Consider the following 17,642-nt stretch of genomic DNA (forward strand, 5'->3'; position numbering starts at 1 on the left):
CTCCATCCTTCCCCCCTTTTATCTTAGCCCACAGTCCCCCACGTGCTCAGAGCTTCCCATCTGGGCAGGTATCCACCCTCCCGGAGAAGGAGGTGAGGTTCTGGCTTTATGAAATAGTGCAGCATAGTCGGGGAGCCAGGCCGGTGCCCCAGTGTCCTTTTCCTGCCCTGTGCGGCTCTGCCTCCTTTCTCCCACTTTGTTCCCAGGCATCCCTCTGGGCACTGGACGTTTAGGAGGTGCTTTGAAGGGCTGTGCGTGTGTGGGCGGACATCATAAACATTTGGATTTTACTTTTTAAACTATTTTTATTGGAAGAGTAATGCGTGCACAAAGGAACAACCCAAATACAGAAGAACAGTGAGGAATCCCCGGGCCGCCCGCGCCCCCTCCCACCGCTCCCCGCCTCCCCTCCAGGCTCAGCTCCCTCTACAGTTCCCTCCCGTGTCTTCGCGTCCTCGGCGGCGCAGGCTTTTCTCTCCTGCTCGCGTTGGCCGGAATCCCGGCACTTCCTGGTGCCTTCGTGGACTCGCTTCTGTCCCCACAAGGATGCACTGAAGCCTCTCAACTGGGAGATCAAAAGAGAGCTTTTTTATTTTGTAACAAAATGGTCTTGAGATAACACAAGCACATGGTAAAAAATTCACAGTACTAAGCCCCTGTCCCACTCCACACCCCTGACCCTCAACACCCACCCCCGTTTCCAGCTTCTCGACTCTCCTTTTGTAAATATTCTGCACGGGGGGAACATGCATCCCACCCATAACTTTTGAAATGAGTCGATTGCAAATGATTCTGCTCTAAATACTTCTGCACTTGGCCTTTGTCACTTAACCACGGGGCTCGGCGCTGGCTTTTCCCAACCCCGTCTTCTATGTACGGCTGCACCGGGCACACGATGGCGGGCCAGAGTGCCGGGCGCGGGGTCATTTCCAGCGAGGTGCTTGTCCTCCTCCGGGGTGCGTGATCCGGGCCGGCGATCCCCGGCTGGCGGATCATCAGCTCGACATTCTGCAGAAACTTTTCCTGAGTGGGGCGCATAGACGGGGAAACTGAGCCCCGAGCGAGGACCGGCCCGCCCGCGCCCCACCGGGCCCTGCCCTGGCGCGCCCGCCCTGCCCCCGCCGCGGGCGATCCCGGTCCAGCCGCCGCCCGCCCTCCCGCCATCCGGCCTGCCCCCCTCCCGGGCGCCGTGCCCGTCCCCAGGCGGCTCGTCACCGCTGCGAGGCCAATGGGCTGGGCGGCGCGGCCACGCGCACTCGCACCCGCTCCCCCCGAGTTCCGACCCGGCCCCCGCGGCGGCACCGCCTCCCGCGCTCTCCCCGGCGCCGCTCCCCGGCCCTCGCCCAGCCCAACGCCGCCGCCGTCGGAGCCGCCATGCAGTCCCCGCGCGCCGCGCTCCTCGCGCTCCTCCCGCCGCTGCTGCTGCTGCTGCTCGCGGCGCCCGCCTCGGCCCAGTTGCTCCGGGCCGGCCGCTCGGTGCCGGCCGCAGTGGGACCGACCACCGGGTGCCCGGAGCGCTGCGATCCCGCGCGCTGTCCCGAGTCGCCGGAGCACTGCGAGGGCGGCCGCGTCCGCGATGCGTGCGGCTGCTGCGAGGTGTGCGGGGCGCCCGAGGGCGCCGCGTGCGGCCTGCAGGAGGGCCCGTGCGGCGAGGGGCTGCAGTGCGTGGTGTCCTTCGGGGTGCCCGCCTCGGCCACCGTGCGGCGGCGCGCGCAGGCCGGCCTCTGCGTGTGCTCCAGCAGCGAGCCGGTGTGCGGCAGCGACGCCAACACTTACGCCAACCCGTGCCAGCTGCGCGCCGCCAGCCGCCGCTCCGAGAGGCTGAGCCAGCCGCCGGTCATCGTCCTGCAGCGCGGCGCCTGCGGCCAAGGTACCTGCGGGCCAGCCGAGGGACCGCGAGGCTTTTGGGCTGCGGGTTCCGGGCACTCACTGGCCGGACAGCGGGCCCCGGCCCCGGGGTGGTAGTGTCCCGCGGGCTCCCTTGAAATCGAGCCTTGCACCCAGCCGGGGGTCGGTTCCGCGGCCGGCGGCTGCCAGGTGCGCTCTGCCTGGCAGCTCGGGATCGGGGTGGCCAGGGCGTCCCTCCCGGTGGCCGGCTAGTGGGGGCTCCCCGGGGAATAAGACAGGAAGGTGGGCATGAAGGGGGGCGAGAAGTTGGCGCCTGGGGTTGACGCCTGGTGCCGAAAGACTCGTTTCTATCGCTTTCTTTTCCTTTTACTTCTCCGTACTGCCCCTCCCCCAACCTTTAATGACCACCTTTTAAGGTTGATTTTTATTTTTTTTACGAACATTCTGGGTGAAAACTTTTTCCCCCGTGTAATGTAACAGACGGTGTTAGCCGTCCTTTTTCCCCGTTTCCCCGAGATGGTCAGCCCCCCCAGCAGGGACCAGTGTTAGCTTTAGTCCTTCTGAGCCAACCCTACAAAAATGAAAGTGGCTCTTTTTGAAGAACCGCTTGGATCAGGAAACCTGCCAAAGCAGAGGAATGGGGCCGGGGAGGGGGCAGGAAGAAGTGGAGCCCACCTCCCTCCCCATGCATCTTTTCTCCACCAAATAACCCGCCCTGGCAGTGGAGGCCTAGGTGCTGAGGGGCAAAGGAGTGGGTGGAGGAATCTCCCCCCTGAGGGACTTTCAGGAGAGATGCTCCTTGTCCTGGGGCAGCGAGAGCATGTGGAAAAACAATAGGAAGTTCAGCCGGGGCCAGTCCAGCTGTGGCCACAGGGACCCAGCTCTGTGCTTGGCGGCCACTGCGTGCTGGGCGGGCTCGGTTTCACTCCTCAGCCGGGTGGTGCGTGGAGAGGGGGAGAGGGAAGCCCGGAGCAGAGGGGCTGGGCCAGATCGGCTAGGTAGGATTATGGTCCAGCCTGGCCGGCCGGGACCGGGCATCTGTTTGGCTCACACAAAGAGGAAGGTGCTAGAGGGGTCTAGGGAGAAATTAGAGACTGTGCTTTCCTATGGTGCAGGAGCCCAGAGGCCAGCCTCAGCCCTCAGGGAGCCCCCAGCCTCGCTAGGGGCTGGGAGAGAGTTCCAGAGAAAGCCGAACCTTTAGAGGTGTCATGGTGATGGCACCCTCTCTGCGCCTGTCTGGGTGCCAGCTGCATTAGGTGCATTACACGATTCGGTATTTTCAGCCACCCTTGGAGCTTCTGTCACGAGTCTCCCTTTACAGAAGGGAGAATTGGGGTTAAATGCCTTGCCCAGGGTCATTCAACTGGGATTTGAAACGAGACTGCCTACCTCAGAGCCGCTGCCTGCTTACCCACACACCAGTTGGGTGGGGTAAAGGAAGTTTCCTAGGGCTGGGAACTGCATTGCAGGTGGGGACGGGAACAGCACAGCCTGGGGTGGGGAATGGAAGAGTGTGACCAGGCACATTTGGGAAGGGGAGCCAGGGTGATGCTGGGTCCCAGTGCTGAAAAGAACCAGCTGGGCAGGGTGTGCAGAGGTGCCTGAACCAGGGGGATTGGGGTGGGGGGTGGGGGTGGGCAGCTCAGAGCCTGGTTGTAGGTCCAGCCTAGCAGTGGGGCGCAGAATGCATTGGGTGGGAAGCTAAGGCTACTGCGGCAGTCTGGGTGGAAGGTCACAACCTTAAAAAAGCAGATTGCACAGCTTTGTCCAAAACAAGCCAGCTGTCAACTTTTGTAGTTTCACTGCCCAGGGTTCTGAGTTACTGGCACTATTCAAGCCGCCTCATTTAATTCTGTGAGACAGAGTCACTTGACGAGCTTTGGAGTTGGCAAATCCTTAAAAATTGGTTGGGCAGACTCGCTGTGTAGAGAGAAACAGGTCGGTTCCACTGACGATCAGACCCACAGCTGGACACCAGTAGGGGGGTGGGGACAGCTGTGGTGGGATGAGCCCAGTGGCCTTGAAAGGAGGGAGAGCCATAGAGGGCGCAAGATTCCTCCTTCCCTCCTTCGTTCCACAAATATTTGTTGAGCTCTGCAGTGTGTCCGACACGGCTCGTGTATTTGTCTGTCTGCCTGGCACATAGGAGGTGCCCAATAAATATTTGTTGATGGATGAGTGAATGGATCCATGAGTGAGTGACAGAGCAGGAGGGGCTGTCTTTGCTTAGTGGAAGGCATGGCTTCCCTTGGCTTTCTGGAGGGCACTCCGAGGACAGGGGTCTTGGAGCCCAGCATGCTTCCTTCAGTGGAAGCCCCCACTCAAGCGCTGGGAGGCTAGGAGCCCCAGGCAGGTCACTCGATGTCACTGTTCAGTGAAGTTCCTTGGCTGCCTGCTCTGGCTCGGAGTGTAGACAGTGGTGCTGTTTTAGCCGGAAAGGACAGGGCAGGCCTTTGAGGGTGCTATTAGAAAGGAGGCCTGACGTTAGGCGAGCCAGTGTGGGGGCAGTCCTGGGGAAAGGGTTCCGAGATTTCCAGGGTGCTGAGGAGGGTTTGTCTGCAGCAGAGCCAGGGGGAGAGAAGTGGAAAGTGCTGGCAGGGAGTCCCCGGGCAGGCGAGTGGTGCTTTGGAGGCTGGCTGGCCAGGGCCCATTCCAAATAAAGCAGTACCGTCACCTGGAGGACCATTTAACGAAGACGTCAGGGAATGTCTCTAATCTCATCCCAGAACCAGCACGCACAGGCACACTGGAAACGAAGGCAAATCACTAATTTCAGAAATCACCGCTACTGTCAGGGCTTGGGTGGAGTGTGCATTACAGCAGGAGCAGGCACTGTTGTCTTCCGCTATGTTTCTTCTCTGTAGGCAGTAGCTCGGCTTAGTGTAAAGCAAATACATGCTGCTGGGCGGGAAATTTAAAAAAAAAAGGAATTGTGATTATTATTAATAGTGTAATGAGAAGGGCTAGCACATATTTAGTGCTTATTCTGTGCCAACAATTTTGAGAAGCATGTTTGTCATCTTTCCCCTGTTACAGCTATGGAATAAAATGGAGTCATAGAGTTGTGCCGTGCCCAAACTTGAAGCCATGCAGTTTGTTTCCAGAATACCCTCGAACTATGCTATTGATAGAGCAACAGAGATTATGAGCCAACCCCAGCTAAGCTGCAGCTGATAGCAGCAGCAAACAATGCCCCAGGGGGCATGGCCTGCACTGAAGCATAGGGCACATCACGCAGGCTGTGACAGCAGCTAAGGACTGGGTCCTACCTGTAGTTGCCCTGGTGCCCCTTCAGAAAGGAACACAAAAGAGCTGTGGGAAAAGATGTGTCCAAACCAGAGCCCCAACCCCAAATTGCTCTTGGGGAGAGAAAGTCCCCCTTTCCCAGACATTGCTGCAAACTTTGGCTGCGAAGTGGTCCAGAAGCCAGGAATCCCCAAGAAAGAGACCTAAGAAAGATTCACTTTCGCCTCCTAGTGTTAGCCCAGGAAAGTCATCCCTCCCCCAAAAGGCAGCTGTCCAACCCTGGAGGTCTCCAAGCCTCAGGAGGTCCCAAGCAAATTCCTGCTGGACGTTTTTGGGATCACCTAGTCCTGGCCTCACCCCACACCTAATGAGGGGAATCCCTGACGGGGCCTGGGAAGAGACCTCACGTGCATTCCTGGGCAAGTAGCTCAAGCTCAGATGGCTGTTTTACTTCTTGGAGGCTTGGAATGTTTGCAAAACTGACTTGAGGCTGTTCCTTTATGGATGTCTTCAGCAAGTCATCATGGAGGCCAGATCCCGTGCTGGGGTCTGGGGATACAGCATGAAAAAAATAAAGCCCTTGTCCTCAGGAAGCTTTTATTTTAAAACACTGAGAAAAAAAGTACAGCTGTTCTTTGCCTGTGGTTACATTTTCCATTGTTAAAGTTGAACATTTGCTAAAGAGTCTTTTCCACTATTGGCAATTCAAATACTTCTTTTATCAGTTGAAAATAAGTGTATGGGGTGGGCATCATGATTCTCCAGCATTTAGTCGTTTGAAACTTGGAAACCTAAGGTCTTGGAGCAGCTTATAAGGCTTTGCTCACTCTGGTTGGCTTTCTTTTTTCTGTGGTTCAGCTGATTTTGATAAAGAGTTAAAGTATTAAGGTTTCGTAAATTGGTAAGTAACAGGATCAAAAGCCAAGCATTTGAGTTACTTCATTCCATCCTGAAGAGCCGTAACTAGGCTGCGTTAGGGCTTAAAATAACTGCATTTGGTGAGGGATCATGGCAGTGGCAGGGCTGTGAGCTCACCGCGGCCAGAAGGCTTGGCAGCCTCGGGACTCTTGAGTCCGCATGGAGTTGTGTGATCCTGGATGCGATTTTGTGCCTTGGATTCAGAAACCAGACTTTCCATGAGCTTGTATTTCAGCTGAATAAATAGCTCCAGACAGGCTTCATTTGCAGAAGAAATGCAGCTCGGCAGTGTTGGAGGGCTCCTTGGGAGCTGGCCAGGGCGGAGGGGCTGGGGCGGAGGGGCCGGGGCGCTGACCCCGGGCACTGATCCTTCATAGGATGGTATCTGACCCCTGACCTCTCAGAGCCTCAGAAACGAGGGATTGGGCGAGGTGAGCTCTTAGGTCCCTTCTAGCTGGAAGGGTCAGTGATTCTTACAAGAAAACCACAGTCCCTGAAGGGGGTGTGGCCACCTCGTCCGTATTATAAAGGCTGGCTTGGTTGCTTGACTTCTTTTTTCAAGTTGCTGATGGTTAAAGCCGAGTTTGGCATTGAACAGATGTGTCCCATCTCGGGCCCCATCGTCTTGTGCTTTGGTTTTGTGCTTGCCTCTGAGAGTTCCCGGGTGGCCATCACAGGGCCGGCTCTGGGGGATGAGCCCCAGGGAGCCCCGTGTCCATTGCTTCTTCCAGGGGACCTGAGAGTGGGCCTCCCCTGGGTCCTCTGGACTCCCTGTTTCATCATTTTACTCCCCACCTTCCCTGCCATTAAAAAAAGAGAAAATCTCAGCAGACAAACTGAGCAGTGTAGCCATGTCGAATACCTTTTCAAAAGGCTCCTCCAAGTGGCAGGGAGGCTGGTGTGACCGGTGACGCTGGGGGTGCAGGTCTAGAATCATGGGGGGCCACTACCAAGATGACACTCCCCAGGGCAGAAATTAGAGGGGCTGAAGCAGCACGTCAATCATTGCTGGATGAGATTGGAGTTCAGCTTTTGGAATCGGTAACACGCGTTCTGTTTCTAGGTTATTTAGAACATTTACTGAACGCCTACTGTATACTCAGAAGTGCACCAGATATAGTAATGTGACTCAGTGGGCCATGATCTCAAGGAACTTCTAGTCGACCCTGCGACCCATGGGTAAGGGCTGGGGTGCTGGAGTCGGAACGCTTCTTTTCTAGATGTGCGGCTTCTTGTATGTTGCTTAATCTCTCCACATCTCTGTTTCCTCGTCAGTAAAATGATAATATCTACAGACATACCTTGTCGGGTCGTCAGAGGATTGAAGGATCCAATCAGATGAACCAATGCATTACTAGAACCCAGCTGATATTAGCGAGACAGTTATTATTACTGTCATTATCATCAAGGCTTGTGAACACGAAGTCCGCGGGGGAGTTGTTGCATAAGTCTTCTCTCCCCTGGGCTGAGGGTGGGTGGGTGGGTTTGGGAGGGCTCCAGAGGGAAGGCGGGCCGTGAGGGATCTAGAGGCTGATTCGGAATTTGCCAGTTAATAGGTTGGAACAGATCCTCTGGGCGGGAGGAATTGAAACAGCCTCATCTGTCACCCTCTTACTGAAACGCCCAGTCATTGCGAGTATCGAGTATCGTCTGAAAGGACTGTCACTTCTCTTGACTGAAGAGCTGTCTGTAGGGGACGCCCAGGAGTTGATAAAAGTTATGTCATTAGCCCTCCCTGGGGCTTCTGAGGCCGGGAGATAGCCGTTTGTGGAAGCATTCACACCTTGAATGATGCGTGGTTTGGTTTGCTCTCGGAGTTCTCCTGTAGGAAAGACTGGTCACGTCTTATGGAAAAAGAAAATGAAACAATGGTTTGTGAGGACACGGATCCCCTATTATTTCTGATTCCTAAAACACATTGCCGAGTAAGCGTATTTCGTAAAACAAAACGCTTTGCCCCAGCATCGTGTGACAGCAGCCACCGCTACCAGCCCGGGGGATTATCATGTGTCTCCTTGTGCACGTGATGGTCCCTGGGGACATATTATTGCAGCTGGAATTTCTGGTAGTTTTCAAATTTGAATAACCTCTGTCTCGATGAGTCAGAGCCTTGAGCAATATTTTCAAACCTCAGGAACATCTTTTTCATTCGTTGTGCAATAGAATCTAGAGCAGACGCTGGTAGGCCTGTCTGCAATGAACTGTTTTCTCGGAGTGTGGAGAGCTCTGCGGCCACGCCCCCTTCCATGTGGTCTCGAGTGGGATTTTGCCCCATCATCCCACAGTTGATGCCACTAGGAGAGCCTTCTCTTTGGGGCCGCTGTTCCAAGTGGCAGTCACTACATGGTGCGGACAGATCGATACAGAGCGTTCTGCCAGCTGGGGGTGCGTGGGGAGCTGGCTGCCAGCTGGACCCAGGGCAGGGGAGGCTCAACAGGCAGCAAACACAGCTGCTTTTCTCTGGCCCCGAGTGAGCGCGGCCAGGCGGGACCCGCTGTCCAGCACAGCCAGAGTGGTGGAAAACAGCCCGGAACTGAGAAATAAGGCCAAGGCCCCCAGCACTGACTGCTTTCCGGGTTGTGGGCCTTGCCTCCTTCCTCCCAGTAGCCACCCAGGGAGCTGGGGGCATTCTCTAGCCGAGGAAATAGATGAGACTCCAACAGGTTAAGTGACACTTGTCCAGAGTCACCCAGGTGAAGGTGGCAGAGAAAGCACTTGAGCCCGTCTGTCTCACCCTCAAGTCTATTCTTGAGACTTCTCCTTTGACCCGTGTGTTGTTTAATCTTCAAAGATTTGGGGACTTTCTAGCTGTCTTTCTGTTATCAGTTTCTAATTTAATTCCATTTAAGTCTGGGAACATACTTAGTGTGATTTTAATTCCTTCGGTTTGTTTAGGTGTGCTTTCTGGCTCAGAATGGTCTACTGGGGTGAATGATCTATGTGACCCTGAGGAGAAAGTGTGTCCTGCTGTCATTGGATGGAATAGTCTACAAGTATAGTTTGTCACTCACCCTCTGGATCTGTCACTTCCTTAAAGAGGGGTGTTGAGGTCTCCCGAGGTTATATTGAAGCACTGAACTACTGTCTCCAATATGGCCCACCAGTAGGCATTCTGGGCTCTAACCCATTTGGATCTTTTGGGTGAATAACTCCCTATAGCTTCTCCTTCCTTGCCTCCCAGGAGGCCTTGGAAGGACACTAGTGGGGAGGGCAGTCAGATGAGATCGTGGGGGGAAGGTGCTTGGTAAACTGGGAAGATCTGGAGCAGTGCAATTGCTGGGGCTTAGGACCTTGTGTTGGCAACTCCAGGCTCTAGCAAGGCTAGAGCAGTGGGGCTGGGAGGATGGGAAACGTAATAAGCTCGCCGGGTGTTGAGGCATGGGCCTCCTCTTGCCCCACTGAGACATGGAAACTCATGGCCAGGGTGACTGAGATGCCCTTGAACTCTGACCCAGAAGACCAAAGACAGAGTTCAGTTGGATCACCTCCAAGGGCAGAATGCTGTGATTCAAATCACCAGCATCCCAATTATTAGGTCACATAGCCTTCTCTTGTGCCTACAGCAGAGACAGCCTCAGGGAGGCCAAGGTCTGCTTTATCGTGTTCTTTGAGGCCCAGTTATTGTTTAACATTTGCAGGCCTAGCATGACCTGAGCTGAGGTTCCTGACCTGAGCCTGACTTTGCTTCACAAGTTTGACATTTTTGGCTCTGAAAAATGTAGTGCATGGTGGTTCAGCCCTCATAGGAAAAGTCAGATAGTATAGGAGGCAGGAGTTAGAGACAGTCTGGCAAGGACCATCATGCACTGATGATTCCTTTCTATGGGGCTGGTAAGACTTCCCATCTACTGTCTGTCCCCTGGAATACCCATTGCTGGCCCATCGCATGATCCTTCCAGCCTCTGAAAAATATCATCCTGCTGTCACCTTCCTCAACCCATCTCTAACCACGCCCGTTCCCCGTTTTCATGCTTTCCTGGAACTTCTGGGCAAAGACACCTACTTTTCCACAGAGACCCTGGTGGCTGGTGTGTGAGAAGGCCAAAGCTCGCCAGGCCTGTAGGAAGGACAGAATTCCTGCTCATGAAGCCTGAGGGTAGCAGGTCTGTACTGGTCTTAGAGTCCAGCCCTGCACTCCACAGATGGGGAGACGGAGGCTCCCAGAAGGACCGTAGCACTCACGAGGTTGCATAGCTCATGAGTGGGGAGGCCAAACCTCAGCCCATGCCTCCTGCCAGGACAGGTGTTTGGGAGAGGCCGGGGTCCATGCGTGTCCCTTGTCCATGGGCCTGAGAAAGCGGGTACATTCACTAAGTCTCCCTTTTCAAAATTAGGCTGAATAAATACAAAATTATCTCCCCCACAAATAATCTTGAGTTGAAAGATGACCAAAAGCTATCCATATGATGACTTGATTTCTCTCCTAAAATGTTATAAGCACATATGCCCTTGCACCATAATTACAGTGCTTTTGCTGAAGGGAAAAAAATCGGTATAAATATCTTTGTAGACATGCCAGATGAATCAGGGACTGAGATGCTTGAATGTCTTTTAAGCTGTGGTTAGACTTTCTTTGGAATGAATATACCAAGTTTTTCCTCTCTTGGTATAAAGGCTCTTTATTTTAATTACCATAAAGGTTCTTATTTTAATTTCTTTCCCCATATTATTTAGACAGCATGGCAAATGCATTCAAACACTTGGTGACATTACATTATATGCTTTTAAAAGTTATTAGTGTAATTTAATCATCTAGAAAATAAAGAAAAGAAGAAAAAAAAGCCATGATTCCACCATTTAATCCAGCAGCTTTGTAATTTCTGTCTGGGGCATTACCACAATTTGGGTAAACTGTTCCCTTGTTTGTTTTTGGGTCACATTTGCTAGAGAAGAATATTTTCTTGCTCCTGGTTATTCCCTTGGGCTAGAAGTTAAGAAGTGCAATGAATGGACTAAAGGATATGGATTTTTTTTTTATGGCATCGGTGTGTCCTGCCAAATTATTTTCCGGAAGGTTGTACCAATATTCGTTGCCATCCACTGTAGAACTACTAACCTCTGAAGTCACTGAAGGTTTAGAGGGGTGGGGAGTCAAGAAGAAATTGTCGGGTGCAAAGGTAGCTCAATGGTAGAATTCTTGCCTGCCGTGCGGGAGTCCCAGGTTTGATTCCTCATCCATGCACTTCCCCAAAACAAAACAAACAAGCAAAACAAAGAAACAAAAATTCAACAAATGGTGCTGCAATAAGATACTAACATGGAAAAATAATAAAATGTGACCCTGCCATGCAGCATACACACACACACACATATAAAAAATAAAAAAAAAAGAAATTGTCCTCTAAAGCAATCCTTTAGGATACATGGGAGAGAATGGTGCTAGCTGATCATTCTGCTCGGTAGGCAAATCGTCCATCCTATAAGTTACGTTCATTGTGAGGTTGATTGTTTTTGAAGAAATCAGTGAGATTTGGGGGGTAGAATAAGGACTTTTTATATTGAGTTTTACTTGGGGAGGGGGTGGAGTTGTGATCAAGGCTGCTGCAGCAGAAGGGATCGTGTTGGCGTCAGCTTATCTGGTCCAATACGCGTTTTAGACACGGGCCCTGGGACCAGCGAGGGGATGTGGGGCCGGAGGTTACAGGGCCAGGAACGGGCAGAAAACCTGAGCCACTCCGGGCCCCGGGCTCACTGCTGCGAGCCTGCCCCGACACCAGCTCCATTTGGGATGCGGGAGGAGCCCCCGTTGCTTTGTCTGTTGTGAAAAGTGCAGAGTACATGTATCCAAATGTTTTATACACGGAGACGGAAGTGGAATGCGAGCCGCCTATGTGAAATTCAATTTTCTAGTAGCCACATTTAAAAAAGTAAAAAGAAACAGGTGACATTCATTTTTCCCATCTTTATTTCTTTTTTAATAGCAGCTTCATTGAGCTCAAGTTCACATACCATGACATTCACTCTTTGAGAGTTTACAGTTTGGTGGTTTTTAGTATATTCCTAAGTTGTGCAGCCATTACCACTGTCTAGATTCAGCACATTTTCCTCAACCCAAAAAGAGCCCCTACACCCATTGGCAGTCACCCGCTTTCCCCCTCTGTCCAGCTGTAGGGAACCGCTGATCTTTTTTCTGCTCCATGGATCTGCCTGTGCTGGGCATGTGCATAAAGGGAACCGTGCACCCTGCGTCCTTTGGGTCTGGCTTCTTTCACCTGGGTGATGTCTTCAAGATTCATCCATGCTGTCGCATATTTCAGGACTTCATTCCTTTTTTTGGCGGAGTGACTTTGCATTGTGTGGCTATCGAAGGCCAGACTTTCATCCTCTCTCCCCATTAGGGAATCCTAATCCCAGGCCTGAAAGTCACCTTGAAAATCATAAGTGCTGCAGTGGCCCGGGCTTGTTCTCTGAGAAGGAACCGGAGCACATGACACAGGAGGCCAACATTAAAATTCAGAATAGGCTATTTGGGTGGGAGTTATGCCCTGAAAGGAAAAGACCAGCAAATCTACTTTTCCGATTTATGAGATCTTGTATATATAATCATAAAGGATCTTGGAAATGGTCCGGCCCACCCCTCCCTCCATGTCACAGGGAGAAAATGGAGGCTCACCCCGGGTCGTGCCGCGTCTCACTTGAGCCCAAGATTCCTTCTGGCATGTGTCTCGGTGTTGCAAGGGCCCCCCACTCTCCTCCTCGGACCCAGTGTCTCACCTCCGGCCCGCAGTGCACCTGTGCACAGGTCTTCCTGGACAGGACAGGGACGGTCACACCCCTTCCTGTCTCGGGCCTTCCCCGATCCGGGGCCGGGCTGCTGCCCCTCCGCCGGGCAAGTCAGCGCTGAGTGGGCACGGCCCCCAGCCCGCTGCCGAGGCTGGCAGGTTCCGGAGGCTGTTCGGAGGGCGCTGACATTCCAGACATAACACCACGGAGGAGTTGGGGCAGGAAGCAAACCCTGCGGAGAAATCTGGGAAGGTCAGGATCAGAGCCAGATGCTTATCAAGAGGAAAGTTCATAGTGTTTTTGTGAACTGAGCAGTCTGCCATTTCCCTGAAGATAATAATAGACACACTGTGATTTCTGGGGGAAAAAAAACGTGCGGTGGAATAGCTTGGAAACTTTATTTTCTAATGCACAGAATGGGTCGGAGAAGGTGTCATATGTACCGGTACTGGCCACACCCAATCACTTACTACAGGTGTGCAAGGATTCTGTTTGCAGTGAGATGAAGAAGTGATTTTCAGTGACAGGGACTTTAGACACAGACACGCTGCTCTGCACAGTGGCCCTTTTATCAGGAAAGCCCGAGCTGCAGAACTGGGCTGGGCTTGTGACTGACAGCAGTTCGGGGTCTGCAGGCAGCTGGCCAGCCCCCCTCCCCCACAGAAAACTCCTTTCTAATCTACTGTATTTGGGGAGTGACTGTCTTCTACTTGTTTGCGTCTGTTTTCCTTGGCCTTTGCTTCACTCACCCCGAGGCGTGCCAGGTACCACTGCGGCAGCTTGGCCCCCCCCGCTGCGAAGCCCAGCACCGCGGCTACCAGGGAAGGTTTGCAGTGGCCTGGCGTGGGGTGACCATGGCCTGGCATGGACAGCCATGTCCTCATGTTGAGGGGGCGTGTCCTCGTTTGGTGGGGGCTACTGGCCTGACATGGGGGGGCGTGACCTGGTGTGGGGGTGGGCCTGTGGCCTGGTGTGGGGTGTGCTTCCCCCACCCTGGAAGCCGTCTGGGAGACTGTCCCGGAAGGAGAGGGGCTGCCAGCGCCAAGACGGGCAAATGTGGGCTGGAGTGGAGGCAGGCTCCTGACCTCTGCCTCCTCTTCCTCTTTTATTATTTATTATTTAGGGAAAGAAGGGGCCATGCTTAACTCTCCTGAACATTATTTCTTTTCTTTTCTGACTATACAGCAGGTGGGTGGAGAGGGAGAGAGTGCAGTGGTCTTCATTCAGGGTTTAATATAATTTAAAAAAATGGTAAATATTTGTGAATTTGATTTAGCAAGATGAGATTTGAAGGCCTTTGGCCTAGGAAGCTGGAAACCAAAGGCTGTGTCTTTTTCTCTTTCCTTCTTCCTTGAGTTTGCAGACAGTGCCCATTTGCACAGAATTCCAGGTTTCCTTTAGACTTTAGTTGGGGACCTTGTCCACGGCTCAGGGGAGGGCCTGGTGTATTTTCTCTGCAGGGGTTCAGAGAAACCTGGGCCCCCCTGGCCCTGGTATTTGCCGCCACAGTAGCCATTAGAACGGGGGTCTGGCTTCCTGGAATGTGGCTCGTGCTGCCTTTGCAGCCCCCACCCCGACCCCAGCCCTGTGTGCCTCTTGGCTGACAAGTTTCCTTGGAATTTAACGGAGTGGGGCAGACAGAACGTAGCGACTCAAACAACCCAGGGAGACAAGGAGTCTTGGTGGGCATCTCTGGTGCATTTGCTGGGTTTTACCCTCCCTGCCCCCGCCCCCACTCCCGTCACCCCCTTACAAACAGGAGGCCCCTCCCCTTTCCTGCTTTATACCTCCTTTATGCCATCAGGAGCCTGTTGATTTCTTTCTTGACCCTCAGGGGAGAAAGTAGGCAAAGATCATTGTTCAAGGAGGCGGTTCTCCCCTCCAAAGCAGTTTGGGGTGTGTGTCTTTCAGGGCTCCTTTTCAGTACAGTTTCCCTGCATCTCTGCCTCCTCCTGCCACAGTCTGGCCTTGTCTTCTTGCACCTCTCACTGTAATTCTCACATTTACTATGTAACAGCGCGAAGAGATGTTTACCTAGGGAATCCCCGCCCCTCCCCCAACCTTGTCCTCCCCAGTTGTTTACAACACCTCCCTCCATGTATCAGGTCAGTTCCTTGCCTGACTCCTGACCCTGTCTCCTCGTGCCCACATCACCTGGCCCAGGTGTCCCACTTAGGCTCAGGTGCCCATGCTTGGCCAGAGCTGTGGAGCCCGAATTCTGGTCCGATGTGGGGAGGCAGGACCGGCCATTGGGCATCCAGCTTGGGCACCAGGCCCTCTCCTCCCATCCCTGCCCTGGCTGGGGACAGGCATGTACCCAGCAGTTGGCTGGGACCTGCTGCCCTCTCGTTGTCTCGGCTCTGGTATTCTCTGGTATTGTCCCCTCATTCTGGGGGCTCCCGCTGGAGGCATCAGGGCAGTGGGAGTGCAGGTGTCACCAGCCAAGGAGTGCCAAAGACCCCTTAGTGAATGGAACCCGCCACCCCCCGGGTACCTGCCAGACGTGCCTTCTTTTTTCCTGACTTGGGTCCAGCACCCTCGCCCGTGGGAGAGCAGGTGTGTGGCTGCTGGCGACCAGGGGGCACTTCCCAGGCTTCTGGGCAGAGTTTGTGCCTGCAGCGGGGAGCTGGTCCCTCCCAGGGAAAACGGGGACATGCCTGCCATTGACCTCTCTTTCCAAACTCTGCAAAAGCCTTTTTTTGCCCTTGCCTTGAAATAACTTCTATTTTCTTTGTCATGTATGCTAAGGAAGAAAAGGTGGAAGCGGAAACCTTAGGGAGGCTGGGCCAAGTGGGGGAGCTGGGCTGTCCCCCCGGGCCCTGCCGCAGCCCCCAGCTCTCCCCTGCCTCCTTCCTGGCAAGCAGACCTGTGGAATCCACCCCCAGCTCCAGCTGAGTTTCTTTCTTCACATTCCCCTGAATCCTGCCATCTGTTGGTCAGGGCAGTGCTACTGTTTGAGGCTTAAGGGACAGATACCGTTGCGGCATTTATTTATTTATTTATTTATTATTTTAATTTTTACATGGTCAGGCACCGGGAATCGAACTTGCGTCTCTGACACGGCAGGTGAGAACTCTGCCACCGAGCCACCACCGCACCGCCCACCAGCATTTAAAGTGGAAGAAATCAGGAGCAGAGCACAAGCGATTTCCTCCCTTTCTCCCTGAGAGCCAGGAGGGCCCGTAGAAGTCCCCAGGTTGAAACTCCTTCTTTTAAAGCTGAAGCTCCAGGGCTCGCCTGAGGTGACACAGTTTGCTTCTGCCTCCGCTGGTGGGCTTGGCCTGGGCCGAGCCCCTGACCCCCTGCAGGTGGGCGCTGTATCGGCCCCCCGAAGTCTGCCTAGTGCTCCTGGGGTCACCCGGCCAAGGCAGCTCCTGAGTGCGCGAGGCTTTTTGGTGCTCAAGCTGGGCTTCACGTTTAAGTCAAATGAATCTGAAACGTCGCACAGGCTCCGAGAGCCTGTGCCCAGTGTACGGCTCCGCTGTCACCCTCTTGAAATCCTTAACGCTCTTTGAACAAGGGGCCCCACGTTTTTATTTTGCCCTAGACCCCACACGTGCTTTAGCCAATGCTGAATGTAGGACAGCGTGTTAAAATGCCAGTGATCTGATCAGTTTGCTTTTGCATCTGATTTGAATTTTGGGAACATGATGGTCCCTGCGAATAAAGGAGGATTCTTCTCTTTTCCCTCGAATACACTGTGTTCTGTTCTCCAAATTAGCTCTACTTATCAACCCCGTCGAGAAATTGGATGGCGCAAGTGTTCTTGCTGGAAGGGAAGGTCGGGTTGCTAATCTGGGGCCCTGGCTCCAGTCTCTCAGCCCGGGAGGTGCAAAGCCTGTTCCCACGGCTGTGGGGGGCTCAGGCTGGGTGAAAGGGCTGCCACCCCAGGGGAGGTGCCCATCCGGAACAGAGGGCTCCAGCTCTGGAGCCAGACAGATCCACTTTTGCTTCCCTTCTCTACCACTCTCCAGCCCTGAGCTTTGGGGCAACTTGCTTTGCTTCTCTGAGCCTCAGTTTTCCCGTCTGTTGCTAGCTGGGGTGGGGGTTGAGGAGATATTATCTATCCTGCAGGCTTGCAGGGAGAATTAGAGATGATGTCCAGGGCCTGCCTGCCACGTGCCAGACACATAGTAGATGCTCAATAAATAAATATTATTTATCCTTATTGGCGTATTATTTATCCTTATTGGTGTTGCTGTGTTATTGCCGGGATTGTTGGCTGAGTGGGATTTGACTTGCTATGGGAGGAGAATTAAGTATTCCAGGAAGGGAGAAAAATAGGTTGAATACAAGGGGGTGGGATGGAGCGCAGTGGTTTTGGAGGCAGGAGTGGAGAGTGTGCCTTAAGGGATCCTGGGAGAGCGACTGGGGACTCAGAGCACATGTCAGAGGGCCTCATGGTCCTGGCCGTGGGAACCCCGCAGGAAGTCCAGCCACCCCTAAGCCACAGTTGTCGGGGGGAGACACCTGAGACAGGCCAGACCTGCCTGAGTTATCAAGGAGCGGAATCCTTAGACATCCTGAAGTGGGAGTCACTTGGAGGTGTCACTTGGCGATTGCACCCAAGATGCGGGGAGAGTCAGCAGGAGGCCTTCAGCGAGAGCTGGGCTGATTGCTGGGCTGATTGCTGGGAGAGCTTCACCCTCATTGTCTTCACCCTGTGAAGCAGGTGATACAGTCTCCATTTTACAGAAAAGAAGGCTGAGGCTTGGAGAGGGAAGGCCACTTGCCTGAAGTAAGTGCTGGGAAGGGCAGAACCAGGACTCGAGGCCAGGTCTGGTTCTGAAGCCATCTGGCGTTGCCAAGGAGCATGGTGACCTTTGTTAGCCTTGCCCTAGAGTGACCTTTGACTGTCCCATGGACACTACTGGGAATGTACCGGGTTGGAGTTAGACTTGGCAGCC

At 53.7% G+C, this 17,642-nt stretch overlaps 1 protein-coding gene across 1 annotated transcript in view; it reads left to right on the top strand.

Moving 5' to 3' along the window:
• Positions 1 to 1,356: 1,356 nt before the first annotated feature.
• HTRA1 (HtrA serine peptidase 1) overlaps positions 1,357 to 17,642 on the top strand; it is a 48,454-nt gene continuing 32,168 nt past the window's right edge. Inside the window, exon 1 of the mRNA XM_077126301.1 lies at positions 1,357 to 1,870. Within this exon, the coding sequence (XP_076982416.1) occupies positions 1,375 to 1,870 (496 nt within the window). The 5' untranslated portion in view covers positions 1,357 to 1,374. The remainder of the gene's footprint in view (positions 1,871 to 17,642) is intronic.

Source organism: Tamandua tetradactyla, chromosome 13, assembly GCF_023851605.1.
Source record: "Tamandua tetradactyla isolate mTamTet1 chromosome 13, mTamTet1.pri, whole genome shotgun sequence".
Lineage (NCBI taxonomy): Eukaryota > Metazoa > Chordata > Mammalia > Pilosa > Myrmecophagidae > Tamandua > Tamandua tetradactyla.